This window comes from Rhinatrema bivittatum, chromosome 3, assembly GCF_901001135.1.
Source record: "Rhinatrema bivittatum chromosome 3, aRhiBiv1.1, whole genome shotgun sequence".
Classification (NCBI taxonomy): Eukaryota; Metazoa; Chordata; class Amphibia; order Gymnophiona; family Rhinatrematidae; genus Rhinatrema; species Rhinatrema bivittatum.
In genome coordinates this window covers 325,985,662-326,004,889 of record NC_042617.1, presented here as the reverse complement: position 1 = coordinate 326,004,889, position 19,228 = coordinate 325,985,662, and the positions used below count along the sequence as shown (strand labels likewise).

At 44.5% G+C, this 19,228-nt stretch overlaps 1 protein-coding gene across 1 annotated transcript in view; it reads right to left on the bottom strand.

Moving 5' to 3' along the window:
* NR2E1 (nuclear receptor subfamily 2 group E member 1) overlaps positions 1-19,228 on the bottom strand; it is a gene marked incomplete at its 5' end in the record, with an annotated part of 97,310 nt that overhangs the window by 25,156 nt on the left and 52,926 nt on the right. The window contains one exon of the mRNA XM_029595307.1: positions 7,587-7,733. Coding sequence (XP_029451167.1) covers positions 7,587-7,733 — 147 coding nt within the window. The remainder of the gene's footprint in view (positions 1-7,586; positions 7,734-19,228) is intronic.

Here is a 19,228-nt window from a genome sequence, read left to right as displayed (position 1 = left end):
CCCCTGGAGCCCTTTTTAAATATGGGGGTTACATTAGCTATCCTCCAGTCTTCAGGTACAATGGATGATTTTAATGATAGGTTACAAATTTTTACTAATAGGTCTGAAATTTCATGTTTTAATTCCTTCAGAACTCTGGGGTGTATACCATCCAGTCCAGGTGATTTACTACTCTTCAGTTTATCAATCAGGTCTACCACATCTTCTAGGTTCACCGTGATTTGATTTAGTCCATCTGAATCATTACCCATGAAAACCTTCTCCAGTACGGGTACCTCCCCAATATCCTCTTCAATAAACACCGAAGAAAAGAAATCATTTAATCTTTCTGCGATGTCCTTATCTTCTCTAAGTGCCCCTTTAACCCCTCGATCATCTAATAGTCCAACTGACTCCCTCACAGGCTTTCTGCTTCGGATATATTTAAAAACGTTTTTACTGTGAGTTTTTGCCTCTATGGCCAACTTCTTTTCAAATTCTCTCTTAGCTTGTCTTATCAATGTCTTACATTTAACTTGCCAACGTTTATGCATTTTCCTATTTTCCTCTGTTGGATCCTTCTTCCAATTTTTGAATGAAGATCTTTTGGCTAAAATAGCTTCTTTCACCTCCCCTTTTAACCATGCTGGTAATTGTTTTGCCTGCTTTCCACCTTTCTTAATGTGTGGAATACATATGGATTGTGCTTCTAGGATGGTATTTTTTAACAATGATCACGCCTCTTGCACACTTTTTACTTTTGTAGCTGCTCCTTTCAGTTTTTTTCTAACTATTTTACTCATTTTATCAAAGTTTCCCTTTTGAAAGTTTAGCACGAGAGCTGTGGATTTGCTTACTGTCTGCCTTCCAGTCGTTAATTCAAATTTGATCTTATTATGATCACTATTGCCAAGTGGCTCCACCACCGTTACCTCTCTCACCAAATCTTGTGCTCCACTGAGAATTAGATCTAAAATTGCTCCCTCTCTCATCGGGTCCTGAACCATTTGCTCCATAAAGCTATCATTTATTCCATCCAGGAACTTTATCTCATTAGATTAGGGAATTACAGGGAGGAGAAATGAGAGCCTTATCTGCACATTTGTCTGGTAGTGAGTCTACGCAGAAGTAAAGGTTTCATCTCTTAATCAACTTAGGGGTGCTGCTGTCACAACTCGTGAAGTCTCTCTTCATCTGTTCCTACTCTATTCATACTCAGGATGTCTCAGAGAGTTGTTTTCTCCTTTGCTGAGCTTTGTCATCAGCTGTTCATGTTGTATTCATACTCTGGATGTCTCACAGAGTTGATGTCTCCTTTCCTGTGCTTTGTCTTCATCTGTTCCTACTATATTCATAGACTGGATGTCTCAGAGAGTTGGTCTCTCATTTCCTGAGCTTTCTCTTCAGCTGTTCATGTTGTATTCATACTCTGGATGTCTCACAGAGTTGACCTCTCCTTTCCTGAGCTTTGTCTTCAGCTGTTCCTGCTATATTCATACTCTGATTGTCTCAGAGAGTTGCTCTCTCCTTTCCTGAGCTTTTTTCTTCAGCTGAACATGTTGTATTCATACTCTTCATGTCTCAGAGAGCTGTTCTCTACTTTCCTGAGCTTTGCCTTCATCTATTCCTGCTATGTTCATAGTCTGGATGTCTCAGAGAGTTGCTCTCTCCTTTCCTGAGCTTTTTTCTTCAGCTGAACATGTTGTATTCATACTCTGCATGTCTCAGAGAGTTGCTCTCTCCTTTCCTGAGCTTTCTCTTCAGCTGTCCATGTTGTATTCATACTCTGGATGTCTCAGAGAATTGCTCTCTCCTTTCCTGACGTTTGTCTTCAGCTGTTCATATTGGGGTAGATTTTATAATTTTGCACGAGCGCGTACTTTTGTTCGCGCACCAGGCGCAAACAAAAGTACGCTGGATTTTATCATATCTCCCCTGCACCACCTCTCCTCCAGGGTGTACCTATTTAGGTCCTTCAATCTTTCCTCATAAGTCATTTGATGGAGACCACCCACCAATTTGGTCGCCCTTCTCTAGACCTCCTCCATTCTGTCAATGCCCCTTTTGAGATACGGTCTCCAGAACTGAACACAGTACTCCAGGCAAAGCCTCAACAAGAACCCGTACAAAGGGATTATCACTTCCTTTTTCTTACTAGTTATTCCTCTGTCTATGCAGCCCAGCATTCTTCTGGATTTAGCTATCGCCTTGGCACACTGCTATCGCCTTGGCCTTGGCCTTGGAGGGAACAGGCAGCGCGCAGAGCCCAGCGCGCGCTGCCTGTTCCCTCCGCCCTCCCCCCACCTTCCCCTCCCTTCCCCTACCTAACCCACCCCCCCCGGCCCTATCTAACCCCCCCCCTTACCTTTGTTGGCAGATTTACGCCTGCTGAAAGCAGACGTAAATCTGCGCGCGCCAGCAGGCTGCTGGCGTGCCATCACCCGACCCAGGGGCTGGTCTGGAGGCCTCGGCCACGCCCCCGGCCCGCCCCTGAAACGCCACGTCACGCCCCCGAAACGCCGCGTCATTTAGGGAACGCCCCGACACGCCCCCCGACACGCCCCTTTTACGAAGCACCGGGACTTACGCGCGTCCCGGGGTTCTGCGCGCGCCGGCAGCCTATGCAAAATAGGCGCGCGAGGGCCCTGCTGGCTTAAATCCGGCCGGATTTATGCGCGCAGGGCATTTAAAATCCGGCCCAATCTCTCGATGTCTCAGAAAATTGTGCTCTCCTTTCTTGAGCTTTGTCTTCAGCTGTTCATGTTGTATTCATATTCTGGATGTCTCAGAGAGTTGCTCTCTTCTTTCCTGAGCTTTGTCTTCGGCTGTTCATGTTGTATTCATATTCTGCATGTCTCACAGAGTTGATCTCTCCTTTCCTGAGCTTTGTTTTCAGCTGTTCATGTTGTATTCATACTCTGCATGTCTCAGAGAGATGTTCTCTAATTTCCTGAGTTTTGTCTTCATCTGTTCCTGCTATATTCATAGTCTGGATGTCTCAGAGAGTTGCTCTCTCCTTTCCTGAGCTTTCTCTTCAGCTGTCCATGTTGTATTCAACTATTCATACTCTGGATGTTTCAGAGAATTGCTCTCTCCTTTCCTGACGTTTGTCTTCAGCTGTTCATATTGTATTCAATCTCTGGATGTCTCAGAGAATTGTACTCTCCTTTCTTGAGCTTTGTCTTCAGCTGTTCATGTTGTATTCATACTCTGGATGTCTCAGAGAGTTGTTCTCTCCTTTCCTGAGCTTTGTCTTCGGCTGTTCAGGTTGTATTCATACTCTGGATGTCTCACAGAGTTGATCTCTCCTTTCCTGAGCTTTTTCTTCATCTGTTCTTCATGTTGTATTCATACTCTGGATGTCTCAGAGAGTTGCTCTCTCCTTTCCTCAGCTTTGTCTTCAGCTGTTCATGTTGTACACATACTCTGGATGTCTCAGAGAGTTGCTCTCTCCTTTCCTGAGCTTTGTCTTCAGGTGTTCATGTTGTATTCATTAGGGATGTGAATCATGTGCCAGATCGTCTTAACGATTGAAATCGTTAAGAAAATCGTGTTTGGCACGATTTTTTAGTAAAAAAATCGGTTTTTCCGATTAGTGCGCACTAACGGGTTTTTCCGATTAGTGCGCGCTAACAGGAAGTTAGCACGCACTAACCATTGTTCTATAGACAGATTGTTCTGTAAACAGTGGTACATATATATAGAATGTCAGACTGACTCTATACAGAGGTACTTTCTCTCTCTCTACCCTTCTCTCCCACTTGTGCTAAAAATATTTGCGCCGTAACGCAAATTAACGCCCTATTGAAAAAAATGCAGAGTCGTGCATCTGGGGTGCGGTAATCCGAAAGAGCTGTATGTGATGGGGGGTGAAGGGCTGTTGTTCATGGAGCAGGTGAGGGACCTTGGAATGATAATGTCTAGTGATCTGAAGACAGCAAAGCAGTGTGCCAAGGCGATAGCAGTGTGCCAAGGCGATAGCTAAATCCAGAAGAATGCTGGGCTGCATAGACAGAGGAATAACTAGTAAGAAAAAGGAAGTGATAATCCCTTTGTACGGGTTCTTGTTGAGGCCTTGCCTGGAGTACTGTGTTCAGTTCTGGAGACCGTATCTCAAAAGGGGCATTGACAGAATGGAGGAGATCTAGAGAAGGGCGACCAAATTGGTGGGTGGTCTCCATCAAATGACTTATGAGGAAAGATTGAAGGACCTAAATAGGTACACCCTGGAGGAGAGGTGGTGCAGGGGAGATATGATACAGACCTTCAGATACCTGAAAGGTTTTAATGATGCACAATCAACAACAAACCTTTTCCGTTGGAAAGAAATCAGTAGAACTAGAGGTTATGTAATGAAACTCCAGGGAGGACGACTCAGAACCAACAACAGGAAATATTATTCATGGAAAGAGTGGTAGATGCCTGGAATGCCCTTCTGGAGGAGTTGGTGAAGACAAAAACAGTGAAAGAATTCAAAGGGGCATGGGATAAATACTGTGGATCCCTAAAGACTAGAGAATGGGAATGAAGAAAAGAGTGCATGGGGGCAACTTGCTGGTGTGGCGGTTACTACCCTTAACCAATAAGCCTTCATACTGTTGATGCTACTCCATCAGTGCTCGGGGGGGGGGGGGGGGGAGAGGAAAAGGGGAAGTAGATTCAGACAGCAAATAACAAGGACATTGAATTTTGCGATCAGGGAAAGCAAATAAGCATGGGGTAACTTGCTGATACAGCTGTTACTTCCCTTAACCATTAAGCATGAAACTCTTGATGCAACTCCAACATTGATCTTTGCTTCAACAGTAGGAGGTAACAGGGAATTTGGACTCAAACAGAAACCAACAAGGGTAGTTGTCATTTATGGACCCTCTGATAAACATCTCTTCTCCTTTCTGACTGACTTCAGCTCCTTGAATCATCTTCTCCTTTCCTCATTCTTGGAGACTTTAACTTCCATGCTATTGACTCTTATGCCTAAAGGTTTCTTGTTTTAACCTCCTCATTTGACCTGCAGCTCTGCTCTACCACACCTACTCACCAGTATGGTCACTGCCTTGATCTAATTCTTTCATCCAGTTGTTGTCTTTCAGACTTCTTCACCTTAGTTCTTCTTGTTTCTGACCATCATCTGATAACTTTCACACTTAACCACCCTCCCGCACAGTCTCATCCAGTCATAGTCAACATCTTTAAGAATCTCCAGCCTGTTGACCCTTATATCCTCTTTGCAACTGATGCATCTCTCCTTCACTATAGTGTTGGAGTCTGTTGACAAGGTAGATTTTTCTTATAACACTACACTTGCCTCTTCTTTGGACACTTCTATCCCTCCCCTTAGCCATCCTGTAAGGTGCACCAAACCCCAGCCTTGGCTCACCTCCAGAATTTGCTTCTTATGTTCCTGCACCTACTTTGCAGAGCATCTCTGGTTAAATTCACATACCTATACTGACTCCATACATTTCAAATTCATGTTGATCTTCTAGTCAGCTATTGCACTCATCAAGCAAGGCTACTATATCTATCTAATAAACTCCCTTGCTTCCAAACCTCACCTTGCCACATTCACCTCCCTCTTTAAATTGCCTCTGCCTCCCACCCCCTTCACTCTCTGCCTAGATTAAGGGTGACTACTTGCATGCCAAAATTCACAAGATTAAGCTTGAGTTCTCCACTAGGCCACTTCTTACTCCCTCTCTCTCTCCACTTCATTCTTCTCACCTTCATTTTCCCCGTCACCCTCTCTTCCTTTTCTGGAAACTGCTCATCTTCTTTCCCCCAAACTCACTACTTGTTCATTATTTTTTTATTTATGTTTTGCCTTTTGTAACTGGTCAGCCACTTCAAAGCAGATTACATTCGGGTACTATGTTTTCCTGCCCCAGAGGGCTTACAATCTAAGTGTCACATTTCTGGATGGTGAGCCCTTGGGCCACGGATCGGTGCAGCCTAGTTCATGTGAGCATGGTCTAGGCCCCGGCAGATGGCGGCTGACATGGTCAGGACAGCCAGCATCTAGGCAGAGATGGAAGTCAGGCTAAGGTCAGAGATGGAAGAGTTCAAGCGGAAACATTTGACCCCCTATTCCCACCCAGCTCCTCAGTTATTTCTCTCCTGCTGTCATCCCCTCCATCCGTCACATCTTCAATCTATTACTTTTCACTGCAACTGTTCCTGCTGCCTTCAGGTATGCCGTGATCACACCATTCCTCAAAATTCCCTTACTGGACTTTACGTGCCTTATCATCCCACTCCCTGCTCCCTTTCCCGCTCAAACTATTCAAACTGTTCACCCTGACTTTCTTTCATCTCAAGCCATGGTTGATCTGCTCCAATCTGGCTTTTACCCCTACATTCCACAGAAACAACACTTGCCAGTTTCCAGTCAAGCGTTCATGACCGAAGCCAAGGGCCTTTACTTTATCCTCATCCCCTTTGACCTATCCACTGCATTTGACACTGTTACCTACTTCTTGATGCTCCATCTCTCCTTACATGCAGACCTCCTCATGAACCAAATTCTAGGGATGTGCAGACAAAAAGTTTATGTTCATAAGTCCATAAGTCGAAAAGGGGGGTCAATTTCGGTCAATATGGACATATGGAGAATTCCATAAGTTGAGTCTATGTCCATACGTGCACCGGTTCCCTAAATAAAAATTTAAACCCCTCACCCTCCTTAATCCCCCCCAAGACTTACCAAAATTCCCTGGTGGTCCAGCGGGGAGTCAGGAAGCCATTCCTCTATTCCTTTGCGAGGAGCACGTGACGTCAGGAGCCCCCCCAAGCTGGCCAAAAGTTCCGTTTGTGTCCAACGAGGGGTCCGGGAGCGGAACCGCGGTGGACCATGTGACGGCCGCGTCACTCCGACGTGACGCGGACGTCACGTGCTCCTCGCAAAGGAATAGAGGAATGGTTTCCTGACTCCCCGCTGGACCACCAGGGAGTTTTGGTAAGTCTTGGGGGGGATTAAGGAGGGTGAGGGGTTTAAATTTTTATTTAGGATCAACGATCGCGATTTCCAACGTATTCAACATAGCTATGTTGAATAAGTTGGAAATCCGATCGTTTTCGCCTCATCACTTTTTTAAGTTAAAAAAAAAAAAAAAGTAGCGTTTTACATATAAGTTCAAAACGAATGCACACCCCTACCAAATTCATCAGGCAAGTCATGGTTATCTATGCCCTCTTCCTTCCTTGCCAGTTCTAGGCTCTGTGCTTTCTACCTCGATGCTCTGTACACCTGGAATCAGCTTCTTGAGCAAGTGCATCATGCGCCCTCTCTGGCCAATTCAAATTCAGCCAAGAAACACTTTCATGAGGCTACTTTAAAATTTAAATACCTGGTTCTTCTCATCATCGCCATGTTGGTTTTAACCATTTTCTTAATAAATACAATTTAGAAACTCTTATTTGTATTGTATGTTTGTTTAACTAGACTGTAAGCTTTTTGGAGCAAGGATGGTCTCCTATATGTATTTGTACAGTGCTGTGTACATCTGGTAGCACATAGAAATTATAGGTATTAGTAGTATTTTATCCATCTTTTCCAACCATGAAAACTGCCTGCATGGAACCCACCCCTTCCCTCTCTGTGCTCCTACCTGGTCCTGGAGTGACAGGGTGGAGAAGGCTGGCACACTCTTCGCCCATTTGATGCTCATGAAGAGAAGCCGTGCTGCCGACTCACAGACAGACTCTGTGGCTACCTCATAGAGGTACATGGGGGTACCGGTGACCTCATGAGGGTACTGGAGAGAGAAAGAGAAAAGCAGAGCTCTGGTCATTCCCCCGTGGGAGAGGGAGATCTGTGCAGGCAGACTACAGAGTGAAGATCCATTACTTTTGCCTGGTGCTTGGTGCATATAAGGCTGAAGCCAGGGGTGGCTCAAGGCGATCTGCTGCCTGAGGCGAGGGGTGAAATGGTGCCCCCCCCCCCCCCCCATGGCATGCTGCAGGTGGAATCACCGAGGGCCAGGGCAGGGGGAAGGCAATGGAGGGTGAAGTGACTTGCCCAAGGTCATAAGGAGTGGCAGTAGGATCTGAACCCTGGCTTCTCTTGTTTGCAGCCCACTGCTCTAACCACTTACAGTAAAAGCCGCGGGAGAGCGCCCACTCTCCTGTGCACACGATTTAGTATTTAAATGAGAGCCCGCAGTAAAAAGAGGCGCTAGGGACACTAGCGCGTCCCTAGCGCCTCTTTTTTGTCAGGGGTGGCGGCTGTCAGCAAGTTTGACAGCTGACGCTCAATTTTGCCGGCGTCGGTTCTCAAACCCGCTGGCAGCCATGGGTTCGGAAACTGGACGCCGGCAAAACTGAGCGTCTGGTTTTCAACCTGCGAGCCGCGGGCTAATTTTAAATTTTTTTTTTTTTTTAATTTTTTAATTATTTTTTACTTTTGGGACCTCCAACTTAATATCGCCATGATATTAAGTCGGAGGGTGCACAGAAAAGCAGTTTTTACTGCTTTTCTGTGCACTTTCCTGGTGCCGGCAGAAATTAACGCCTACCTTTGGGTCGGCGCTAATTTCTGAAAGTAAAATGTGCGGCTTGGCTGCACATTTTACTTACTGAATCGCGCGGGAATAACTAATAGCGCCCGCAACATGCATTTGCATGTTGCGGGCGCTATTAGGTTTGGGGGGGTTGGACGCGCGTTTTCGACGCACTATTACCCCTTACTGAATAAAGGGTAAAGCTAGCGCGTCGAAAACACCGGAGCGCACTGAACTGTATCGGCCTGTTAGTTTTTGGGCTGTTATTTTTTTCTTCTCATTCTTTGGTGTCTGCATTAGGGGGCACCGGAAAAATGTTTAATGGGGTGAGGTGGCCTTTGGTCGCCCCACCTCCTGCATCTAGAAATAGGACTCCCTACTGCCTGCCTCCCACCCTTCTCCAGGATCTGCCCCCTGGGGGTGTGAGAGGTCGGTGAATGGTGGGAGTCTGTGTGTGTGTGTGACACACACTCTCTCTTAGGGCTGATACAAGAGTATTAGATGCCCTAGGCAAGCCTTACAGCCTTTCCCCCTTCCTCCCTTCCCCACATAATTAAAACTTATGCATTCTTTTCCATTTTTAATGTATTAACCATTTCCCCAACCTAAAAAGGCAGATTGCATATGAAAAATAGACATTCAAAGTACAATCTTCTGAAGTAAAAATATCACTTACATCATATATATTATATAGGAATACACTGCAAAAAAAACACACTTTCAATAGTAATAGTTTAATGGACTTAATAAACTACCTTTCTCATAGTAATCAAGGTGGTTTACTGGATCCCATATGGTATTAGGCTTATGGTAAAGTGCACTGGGTATGGACTTGGCCCACAGTAAGCCAGGAATAAACTGAACTACAATTCCAGTATAGTAAGCCTTCCATATAATAACTGCCAGCACTCAACCTATGAAAAAGCCATACTGCAAATATTACATCAGGTCCTAAACACCAATACACCTCCTATTAGGAAAACAGATTAAAGTCAGGTTGTTGTAAATCCCTACACAGAAACTACACGCTGAAAGAATACCTAAAGCCTCAGTCACACAAGCAGAACACAGATAAACTCTCACAAAATATAGAATAGAAATCATAAAATATAAATTGAAACGTGCAGACAAAATCTGAACTGGAAATCACAAGAAGCCAAACTCTGTAAGCAATGCAAACACAATCAAGAAATATAAAACATTAAACATAACAATAAAAAGTATGTCAAATCCGCTGATAAATTCAGCCAATTAAAAACACGTATAAAAATGTTTAAAATATTACCAAACACTAATAAAATATTTTAAAACAGCAGATATATCACATCCAATAATTAAAACTAACAAGGATAAAAAAAAAATGTCCCACTCTCCATACCTGGGAACTTTAGATTTCCAGTCCTCCTGAGATTGTTATAGATTGGAGGAGGGTGTACAAACTATAACCTCTCTCACACACATATATATGCAGGTACTCTCACACACGCACACACATGTGAGCAGGCAATCTCTCATAGACACACATACACATATACACACACAAACACCCTCTCATATATACACACATACACACACACATACATACACACACACACACACAAACACCCTCTCATATATACACATACACACTCAAACACCTTTCTCATCTATACTCACACACACATACCTCCTCTCATATATACACATACACACACACATACATACAAACACACACACAAACACCCTTCTCATATATACACATACACACTCAAACACCCTTCTCATCTATACTCATACACACATACCTCCTTTCATATATACACATACACACACACATACACACCCAAACACCCTTCTCATATACACATACACATACACACAAACACCCTTCTCATATATACACATACACACTCAAACACCCTTCTCATCTATACTCATACACACATACCTCCTTTCATATATACACATACACACACACATACACACCCAAACACCCTTCTCATATACACATACACATACACATACACACAAACACCCTTCTCATATATACACATACACACTCAAACACCCTTCTCATCTATACACACACACATACCTCCTCTCATATATACATATACACACACACACACCCTCTCATACACACACACACACCACCATCCTCTCATATACAAAACACACAATCACAGAAGCGGGCAGCCTCACACACAACACACACACACACACACAAACAGGTTGCCTCACACACACTCCACACACAAGCAGGCTGCCTCACACACAACACACACACTCAACACACAAGCAGGCTGCCTTACACATACACACTCACACACACAAGCAGGCTGCCTCACACATAACACACACATTCACACACACACATACATACACACACACATACACACACACACACACACAAGCAGGCTGCCTCACACACAACACACACACACATGCAAGCAGGCTGCCTCACCCACAACACACACACACACAAGCAGGGTGCCTCACACACAACACACACACTCAACACACAAGCAGGCTGCCTTACACACACACACACTCACACACACACAAGCAGGCTGCCTCACATACAACACACACATTCACACACACACACACATACACACAAGCAGGCTGCCTCACCTACAACACACACACACAAGCAGGTTACCTTACACACAACATACAAGCAGGCTGCTTCATACATAACACACACACACACACACACACATACACAAGCAGGGTGCCTCACACACAACACACACAAGCAGGTTCTCTCTCTCTCTCACACACACACACAAATTGTGCCTTTTCACATTCTTCTGCTGCTACCAACCTGGGCTCTGTTGGTGGCCCGTGGCCTCCTTTCCTTTTCTTTGACCGCCACTGGCTTGGGTTCTGGCAGTGGCTCATGGACTCTTTTTTCCCTCTCGGCCATCACTCGGCCATCTCTTCCTTTCTTCAGCCGCCGCCGGCTTGGGCTCCGGCAGCAGCCGCACTTAAGTTAACCGTATAATTATATCTGGCTAACTTAACTAGCCGCTCCATGGCTGAATATTAGCCCCATAGTAAATGATGGCAGATCAATTGGCCCATCCGAATCTGCCCAGCTGAGATTTTTTCTTCTGATTTTCTACCTCTTTAGGAAGATGGGCATACAAATTCTCTTATGCAGACTAATACCTCACCCTCTTTTCTTCCACCTGACCTCTCAACCCTCCTCCCATAACTGCCCTCTACATCTGTTCCCACCACCTCCCAAACCTATCACAATGCTGGCTTCTTCCAGCTCTGCTGGTAGATCATGTCAGGTCTTCTTACAAGTCGCAATCTTTAATCCAATACCCAGATCTCCTTCCATGTCTTTTTACTGAGTTTGGTAATAGCCCACACAGCCACCAAATGTAGTGAGGATCTTGTATAAAACATCCGGCCTCTCCAAACTCATTTATGTTCAGGTTTTAACCTCCAGCCAGGCTACCCCAGTGCCTCCTGGGAAAGCTGATGCGGTCATACCACTGGTTCTTAGGGCTGTAACCTCTGCTCTCTGCAGGCTGCCCCAGTATTTCTTCACCATTCTGGTTAGATGGGCACACAAGATCTCATACTCAATGTCTCCTCTCCAAGTCTTACCACCAAACTTTGTAATAATCAAAGCAGCTGCCAAACTAGCATGGGCCTCATTTGTGTGTGTGCAGCTCTTAAAATTTAACTTTCAGTTTCCTCTGCCATTTAAATGCTCGGTTCCCCAGCCTCGCAAGGTCCTCCTGCAGTTCCTCACCGTCTGCTTGTGCTTTAACTATTTTGAGCTACTACCTAATGATAAACATGCTAGAGCTGGGATTTGAACTGATGGGTTTAGGAGCCAGTGGGATTGCTCAGGGATAAACCTCTGTAGCAAGAATGCTTGTTAGCTGTGTCTGTTTGACAGGCTAAATGAGAGCATCTGAAAAGATTTGTTTATTTTTTAATTTAGCCCACACCTTTTCATTGGTAGCTCAAGGTGACTTACATTCAAATGCGGTAAGTATTCCCTATCCCAAGAGGGTTCACAATCTAAGGGGATCATAGTAACATGGCAATGACGGCAGAAAAAGACCAAATGGTCTACCCAGTCTGCCCAGCAAGCTTCTTATGGTAGCATCTGCCACGCCGTACAGAATCTTTTACAGGTAGTCCGTGCAGGTACCCCCAATCCTTATGATAAGGATAGTAATATTTACAATCAAAACCCAAGCAACTGTCAAACCTATAAAAAATTACTGCTAGCAACATTTTTACTGGTTGAGGAGCCTTCCAGAAAATTCCAGATTGATGTTGCAGTTGCATCAAAAGTTTCAAGGCTTATTGGTTGAGAGTAATAATGCCCGTGCTTCTGATAAGGGTAGTAACGGTCGCACAGAGTGGGTTACCCCCCATGCACTTGTTTCTTCATTTCCACCTTTAGCCTTTAGTGATCCACGGTGTTTATCCCATGCCCCTTTGAATTCTTTGACTGTTCTTGAATTCACCACCCCCTCCAGAAGGGCGATCCAGGTATCCACCATCCTCTCCTTGAAGAAATATTTCCTGACATTGGTTCTGAGTCATCCTCCCTGGAGTTTCATTTCATGACCCCTAGTTCCATTGTTTCCTTTCTAACAGAAAAGGTTCAAAGTTTGTGCATCATTAAAACCTTTCAGGTATCTGAAGGCCTGAATCATATCTCCCCTGCACCTCCTCTCTTCCAGGGATCATTTACCAAGCTGCATTAACTGTTTACCGCATGGTAAATGCCTTGCTGTAGCAATAACGCTCAATATTTTAAATACCGCGTGCTATTTTACCCACCCCTCCCATATCATTGGTAGGGTATTGGGCTACTTTGTATGCAAATGCTATGCAGATGCATGCAAAGCAGCCCATTACTGCATGAAAAAATCACAAGCTGCATTATTGTAATGAAAGTTAGCCGCAGCTCACGTTCTCCAGGATGTCCCTCCCTTTCCTTCCCAACCCACTCCTAAGAAAACAAATGAGCCTCCCGCCCCCAGCCTCCAAAACCCCCTACCCTATCCTGATCCCTCCTGGCCATACCTTAGTATCCCTGGGGGCCTGGAGTGCCCTCTAGACTCCTGGCCAAAAAGTGGTGCCGGCCAGATTTCAAGTTATGCCTCTATCACATGTGGGAAAATACCACTGCTTAGTAAATGTCCATTCCCCCCCCCCCCCCACCTAAAAAGATTTCCACCTGAGGTAATGAAGGGTTTAGAAATTCCCCCAGGTAATAAGGAGTATGAATAGGATTGGAAACCTGGCTTTCCTGGTTCTCAGCAAGGTGCTCTAACCACTAGACTCTACTCCTCCACTCCCATTAGGGATGTTAACGTCATCTGCACAAATTGCACATATATGGACTATAATCAATTAAATATGGGCATTGTCCTCCCCTGGGAAGCTGCCAACTCAGAGGGGAAAAAAAAAAAGGTCTGTAACCCAGAGCATTTGTTCTTCAGCCCTGTAGCAGGAGAATTATCCCTGCTGTCAGATGCAGAAGAGACCTGCTTCAGCAGCCCTGGGTCAGAGCACAGAAACGGTAATACAATGCTGCTTTAATAGCCCTTCTTTAAGCTGGGCTGTGATAGAATGACTTTCTTGCAGACAAAGGGGAAAACTAATTGCTTGGGTGTATGTTTCAGCTTTTGCTGTTTTGCGTGAATGTTAGGCGGCATACTCTAGATTACATTAGGTTGCATTACAAACCTCTTGAAATATCTAAAACCTGGGCTCCAAAGTCAAGAATCTGGGGAATGCATTCATTTCATGGTGAATAAGAATTCCGCGGTTCCCATTCTGCTGATCAGATCTGCACCTTCTTTCCACTGCCCATCTGGACTAGGGGTTTTGTGCCCGCACTCACTCATTCCTACTTTTTCCAATTCTTTACTGAATATGTTAAATAACATTGATCTTAATATAGATCCCTGGGGTACTCCACTACTTATCTGTTTCCACTGGGGAAACTGGTTATTTAATTAATACTACTCTGTTTCAGATCCTTTAACCAGTCACCAGTTTATAAAAGGACATTGCCTTTTATCCCTTAATTTACCTTATCCCATAACTTTTTAATTTCCTGAGAAGCCACTCATGAGTGACTTTATTAAATGCTTTCTGAAAATCCAGATAAACTACATTGACCAGCTCACCATTATCCACATGCTTATTCACACTTTCAAAGAATACATTAGTAAGGCATGACTTCCCTTTGCTAAGTTAATCCTGGCTCTTCCCCATTAAGCCATATCTATCCATATGCCCAGTAATTCTATCAACAATTGCTTTCACCATTTTGCCAGTCACTGACATCTGTAGTTTCTTGGGTTACCCTACAGCCCTTTTAAAACTTTGGTGTTACATTGACTACCCTCCAGTCCTCAGGTATAGTTCTAAATGTTAATAATTGGTTACAGATTACCAGTAGTAAGTCTGCAGTTTCATATTTTAGTTCTTTTAGAACTCTAGGGTGAAAACCAGCAGGACCTGGTGCTTTGTTATTGTTTAGTTTGTCAAGTTGCCTCCCCATGGAGGAGGTGGAGGTAACAATATCTGAATTCAAGAAACCATGGGATAAACACAGAAGATCTTTCATGGAGTATTAAGGTTTATAAAGCTGAATAGTCTGTGTGGATGGGCAGACTAGCTAGGCCGTAATGGTCTTTTTCTGCCATCATATTTCTGGGTTTCTAATTTCTTCATGCCAGTCTTCCAGAATCAGTGATTCCCTTCCATTCCTCTGAATCACCACCTATGAAGAATGTTACCAGTGTGGGGATCTTGCCAATATCCTCTGCAGTGAAGACTGAAGCAAAGAATTCATTTAGTTTTCCTGCTATAAGCAACCCTATTATCCCCCGGTCATCTAATGGTCCAACTGACTCCTTCTCATATTTCTTGTTTGTGATTCTCTTGAAAAAGATTTTATTGTTAGTTTTTGTCTCTTTGGCAAGTCTCTCTTCAAATTCTCTCTTGGCCTGCATTATTAATGTTTTACATATAATTTGCCATTACTTATGTCCGTTCCTATCTTCCTCCCTAGGACTTGCTTTTCATTTTTAAAAGATGCTTTTTTGGCTTTAATAGCTTCTTTCACAGCCCCATTTAGCAATGCTGGCAGTCATTTGCTCTTCAAATAACCATTTTTAACTTGTGGAATGCATGTTATCTCTCACGGAGAGTGAGCCCTTGCACTGTGGTGACACTGGCGCTACCCAGCTGGGCCCTCACCAACAGGAGGTGGACAATCGGAAACCGGAACTGAGCTTCAGTCTCTTCCTCTTCAGGTGGAAGAGGCTGAAGTCTGGCAGGTTCTGAGTCCGGCAGGACTTAGGCGAGGGTCCTGTAGAGAGCGGACAGGCATGGTCAGTAGACAGGCAGTGTTCGGGGCAGGCAGCAAATAAGGAGCAAGAAGGTCCAGGGGCAGGTTGGGGCAGGAAGAGGTCAGGCAATGTCAAGTTCCAGGCAATGGTCGAGACACAGGTGAGAAATCTGAGGAGAGAGCTGGACAGGGCGAGGAGAAGACAGGAGCTGACAGGATAAGGCAAATGAGGCAAGGCAGGAGCGAGCAACACGCATTGCAAGGCCGGAGGTCCTGTTGTTGAGGTACCGGCTGGGAGTGCAGGCTAGGTTTAAATACCCAGTTGGCGCCAACATCATCAGAGTGCAACTCCATTGATTTCTCACCGTGGGGCCTCTAGGGGGAGGTGCAGAATAGACAGCAAGAAAAGCAATGGTGGTGTCCTGGGTGAGTGAGGCCATTGGCCAAGCGTTATATAAGCTGGGCTTCCAAAATGGTATTTTTAAACATTCTTCATACCTTGGGTAGATTTCTAACCCTTGCAACTGCTCCTTTTCATGTCCTTATTAATTTCCTCATTCTCTCTTAAAAAATAAAATTACTGAAGTAGTTTCATTATTTTTCCTCCAGTGATTATGTCAAATTTGGTTGTGATGTAATCATTATTGCCAAATGGTTCCACCACATTTATCACTTACACCAGGTCCTGTTTTCTCTGAGAAGTACTACTAAATTAGCTCCTCCTTTTGTCAGTTCCATGAAGCAGTCGTTGTTTATATCATCTATTAACTTTTACTTCTGTAACATGTCCTGAAGAGACATTCATCCAATGAATATTGGGTTAATTGAAATCTCCCATTATTATTGTGTTTCCATTTTTAGTAATTGTTCCAATCTGTTAGCATTACATAGTCTGTTTCATCATTTGGGTCTAGTGGATGGTAGTCTACCCCTGCTGTTATACTCGTTCCCATCATGCGTGGAATTCTATCCATATATTCCAGAGCACAGTTTATTTCCTGCAAACATTTTACCCTACCTGACTCTATGCCATCCTTAACATATAGTATCATCTCACCACCAATTCAATCTGTCATTTCAATATGTTTTGTACCCTGGAATCGATGTCCCTGATGGTTATCCTCTTTCCATCAGGTCTTACTTTTTTAGACTTTTGGTATTTGCCTATAGACACCTATATATGTTCTTTTTATTCCTTTGCACAGCCTGCATACTGGCAGCTGATTCAGGTAATTTGGAGTCATTCATGTTTGGGGTAGATAATTCAAAAGCCATTTAGACAGATATAAGAGGGGAATTCTGGGGAGGGGTTCAGTTATTTGGCTAACTTAACCGAATATTGTGTATATCTGGCTAGGTTAGCTGGATAACTTTATACCTGCTTCAGAACAGGTCTAAGGTTATCTGGCTACACAAGGCCAAAAAATATGTACGTAGGCTTGTGGCCCATTTCTCTTGTTCCCCTCTACAAATTAATAGATAAGGCCCTGACAGCCAGTGCAACGTGTACCCGCAATGCCCTCTAAGGTATGATTATATGCCCTAGCCCGCCAATCCCTTTACTGATTTAAAAACATTTTCAATCTTCCCCCTCGGACCTTACCACCTACCCGTGGTTTAAGAGCTTGCCAGTCCTCAGTCCCTCGGACCCCTCCTCCATCCCCCTTGATTCTCTCAGTCCATGCTAGGAGCAAGGTATTACCTTATATGTAACCAGAAAACTTTAGGCTAGTATATTTAGTGTTCAATATATTTGACTACTAAACTGCCTACTGAATATTGACCTCTTTGTCTGCTCTTCATATAAATCCACCTGATGTACCTCATCTTTTACACATCCTCTCTATCAAGAAACTGTTTTATCAGTATCCTTTGAAGATACCTCAGTCTGAACCATGCACTCCTGAGCAACTGTCGGTCTTCCTCCAAGAATGTTTTGATCAGGAAGGCAGTATATAATTTGTTGTGTCTGTGGATACTTGGGCTGGGGTGAGATTGGATCTACCTGCAGGGAGGATCCCTGCAGGTTCTCACTGCCAGTAGGCAGAACCAAGCAATGCAGAGACCAGTTTGGAGCTTCACCTATATCAGCCTACATTCCCTCGGGTTGAGCCTTTGGGTGTTGGAGCTGGTAGGACTTAGGCAAAGGGCTCTGGAGAAAACCTGTCCTTATCCAAGGGCAGGCTAAGGTCAGAGGCAGGCAGCAGTCAGACGTAACAGAAGTCCAGGCAACGGTCAAGGCAGGCAGTGATCAGACATAACAAGAATCCAGGCAAAGGTTCGAACTGGGTATTCGTCCAAGGGAGAGGATTTCTAGGACTTCAAATACCATGTCTTTTTCTCAGGCATCCTCTTGGGTATTGGGTAGTACTCTGGAGGGCCAGGAAAGTATCAATGGCTTGAGCAATGAAACGTGGAACATGTTGTGAATTTTTATAATGGGTGGTAGCTTCAGCTAGTAAGTGACGGGTTCCATGTGTCGTAATATTGGGAACAGCCCAATGAAGCACGGTGCTTCATAGTGAGGTGAGCCGCATGAGTAAGTGTCTTGTACTTTGCAAAACATTCTTACCCATCTTGAATTGGGGGGCTGGCCTCCTTCAGGCATCAGCAGTTTTCTTGGCTTGCGCAGCGGCCTTTTCAATCAGGTTGGTTTGCTCCCATAGGTCATGTAATTCTTGTGCCGAAACTTGAGCTGCGGCTGAAGGGACTGTCACAGTTAATGGCAATAGAAGCAGGGGTTGTTTCCCCATAAACAATCTGGAAGGGGGAAGAGCCAGTAGCTGCTTTAATATGGTTGTTCTGAGAAAATTCGGCCCAGGGCAGAAGGGTGGCCCTGTCGTCCTGGAACTGATTGACATAGGAGTGAAGGAATGTTTTAAGGGTTTCGTTAGTATGCTCTGCTTGCCCACTGCCCTGTGGTTGGTAGACAGTTGTGTGTTCAAGTGTGATGTCAAATTTCTTGCAGAGGGAGCACCAGTACCGGATGTAAACTGAACTCCTGTATCCGATAGTATGTGTTTTGGTAAGCCATGCAGCAGAAGACATAGAGGGTGAAGAGATGAGCCAATTGAAGTACAGAAGGAAGACCTATTAGAGAGAGGGAGGTCCATGATAAAATCCATGAACAAGTTGGTCCAGGGTTCCCTGGGGGCTGGTAATGGCTGTAACAGCTCCCAGGATCAGCCATGCAAAGCTTTATGCTGTACATAGGTAGAACACGATTTGACATAGACCTTAACATCCTGCTTCACTTGGGGCCCTTAGTAGTGCAGTTGAAGCAATTTGAAAGTTTGTGCCACTCCAGGGTGTCCTGCTACATGGGAGACATGGGCCAATCTTAACTCTTTTTTATGCAATCTGGAAGGCACTTCCATTTTCTCTAGAGGGACAGATACCGCTGTGGCCAGGAGTATCTTAGCAA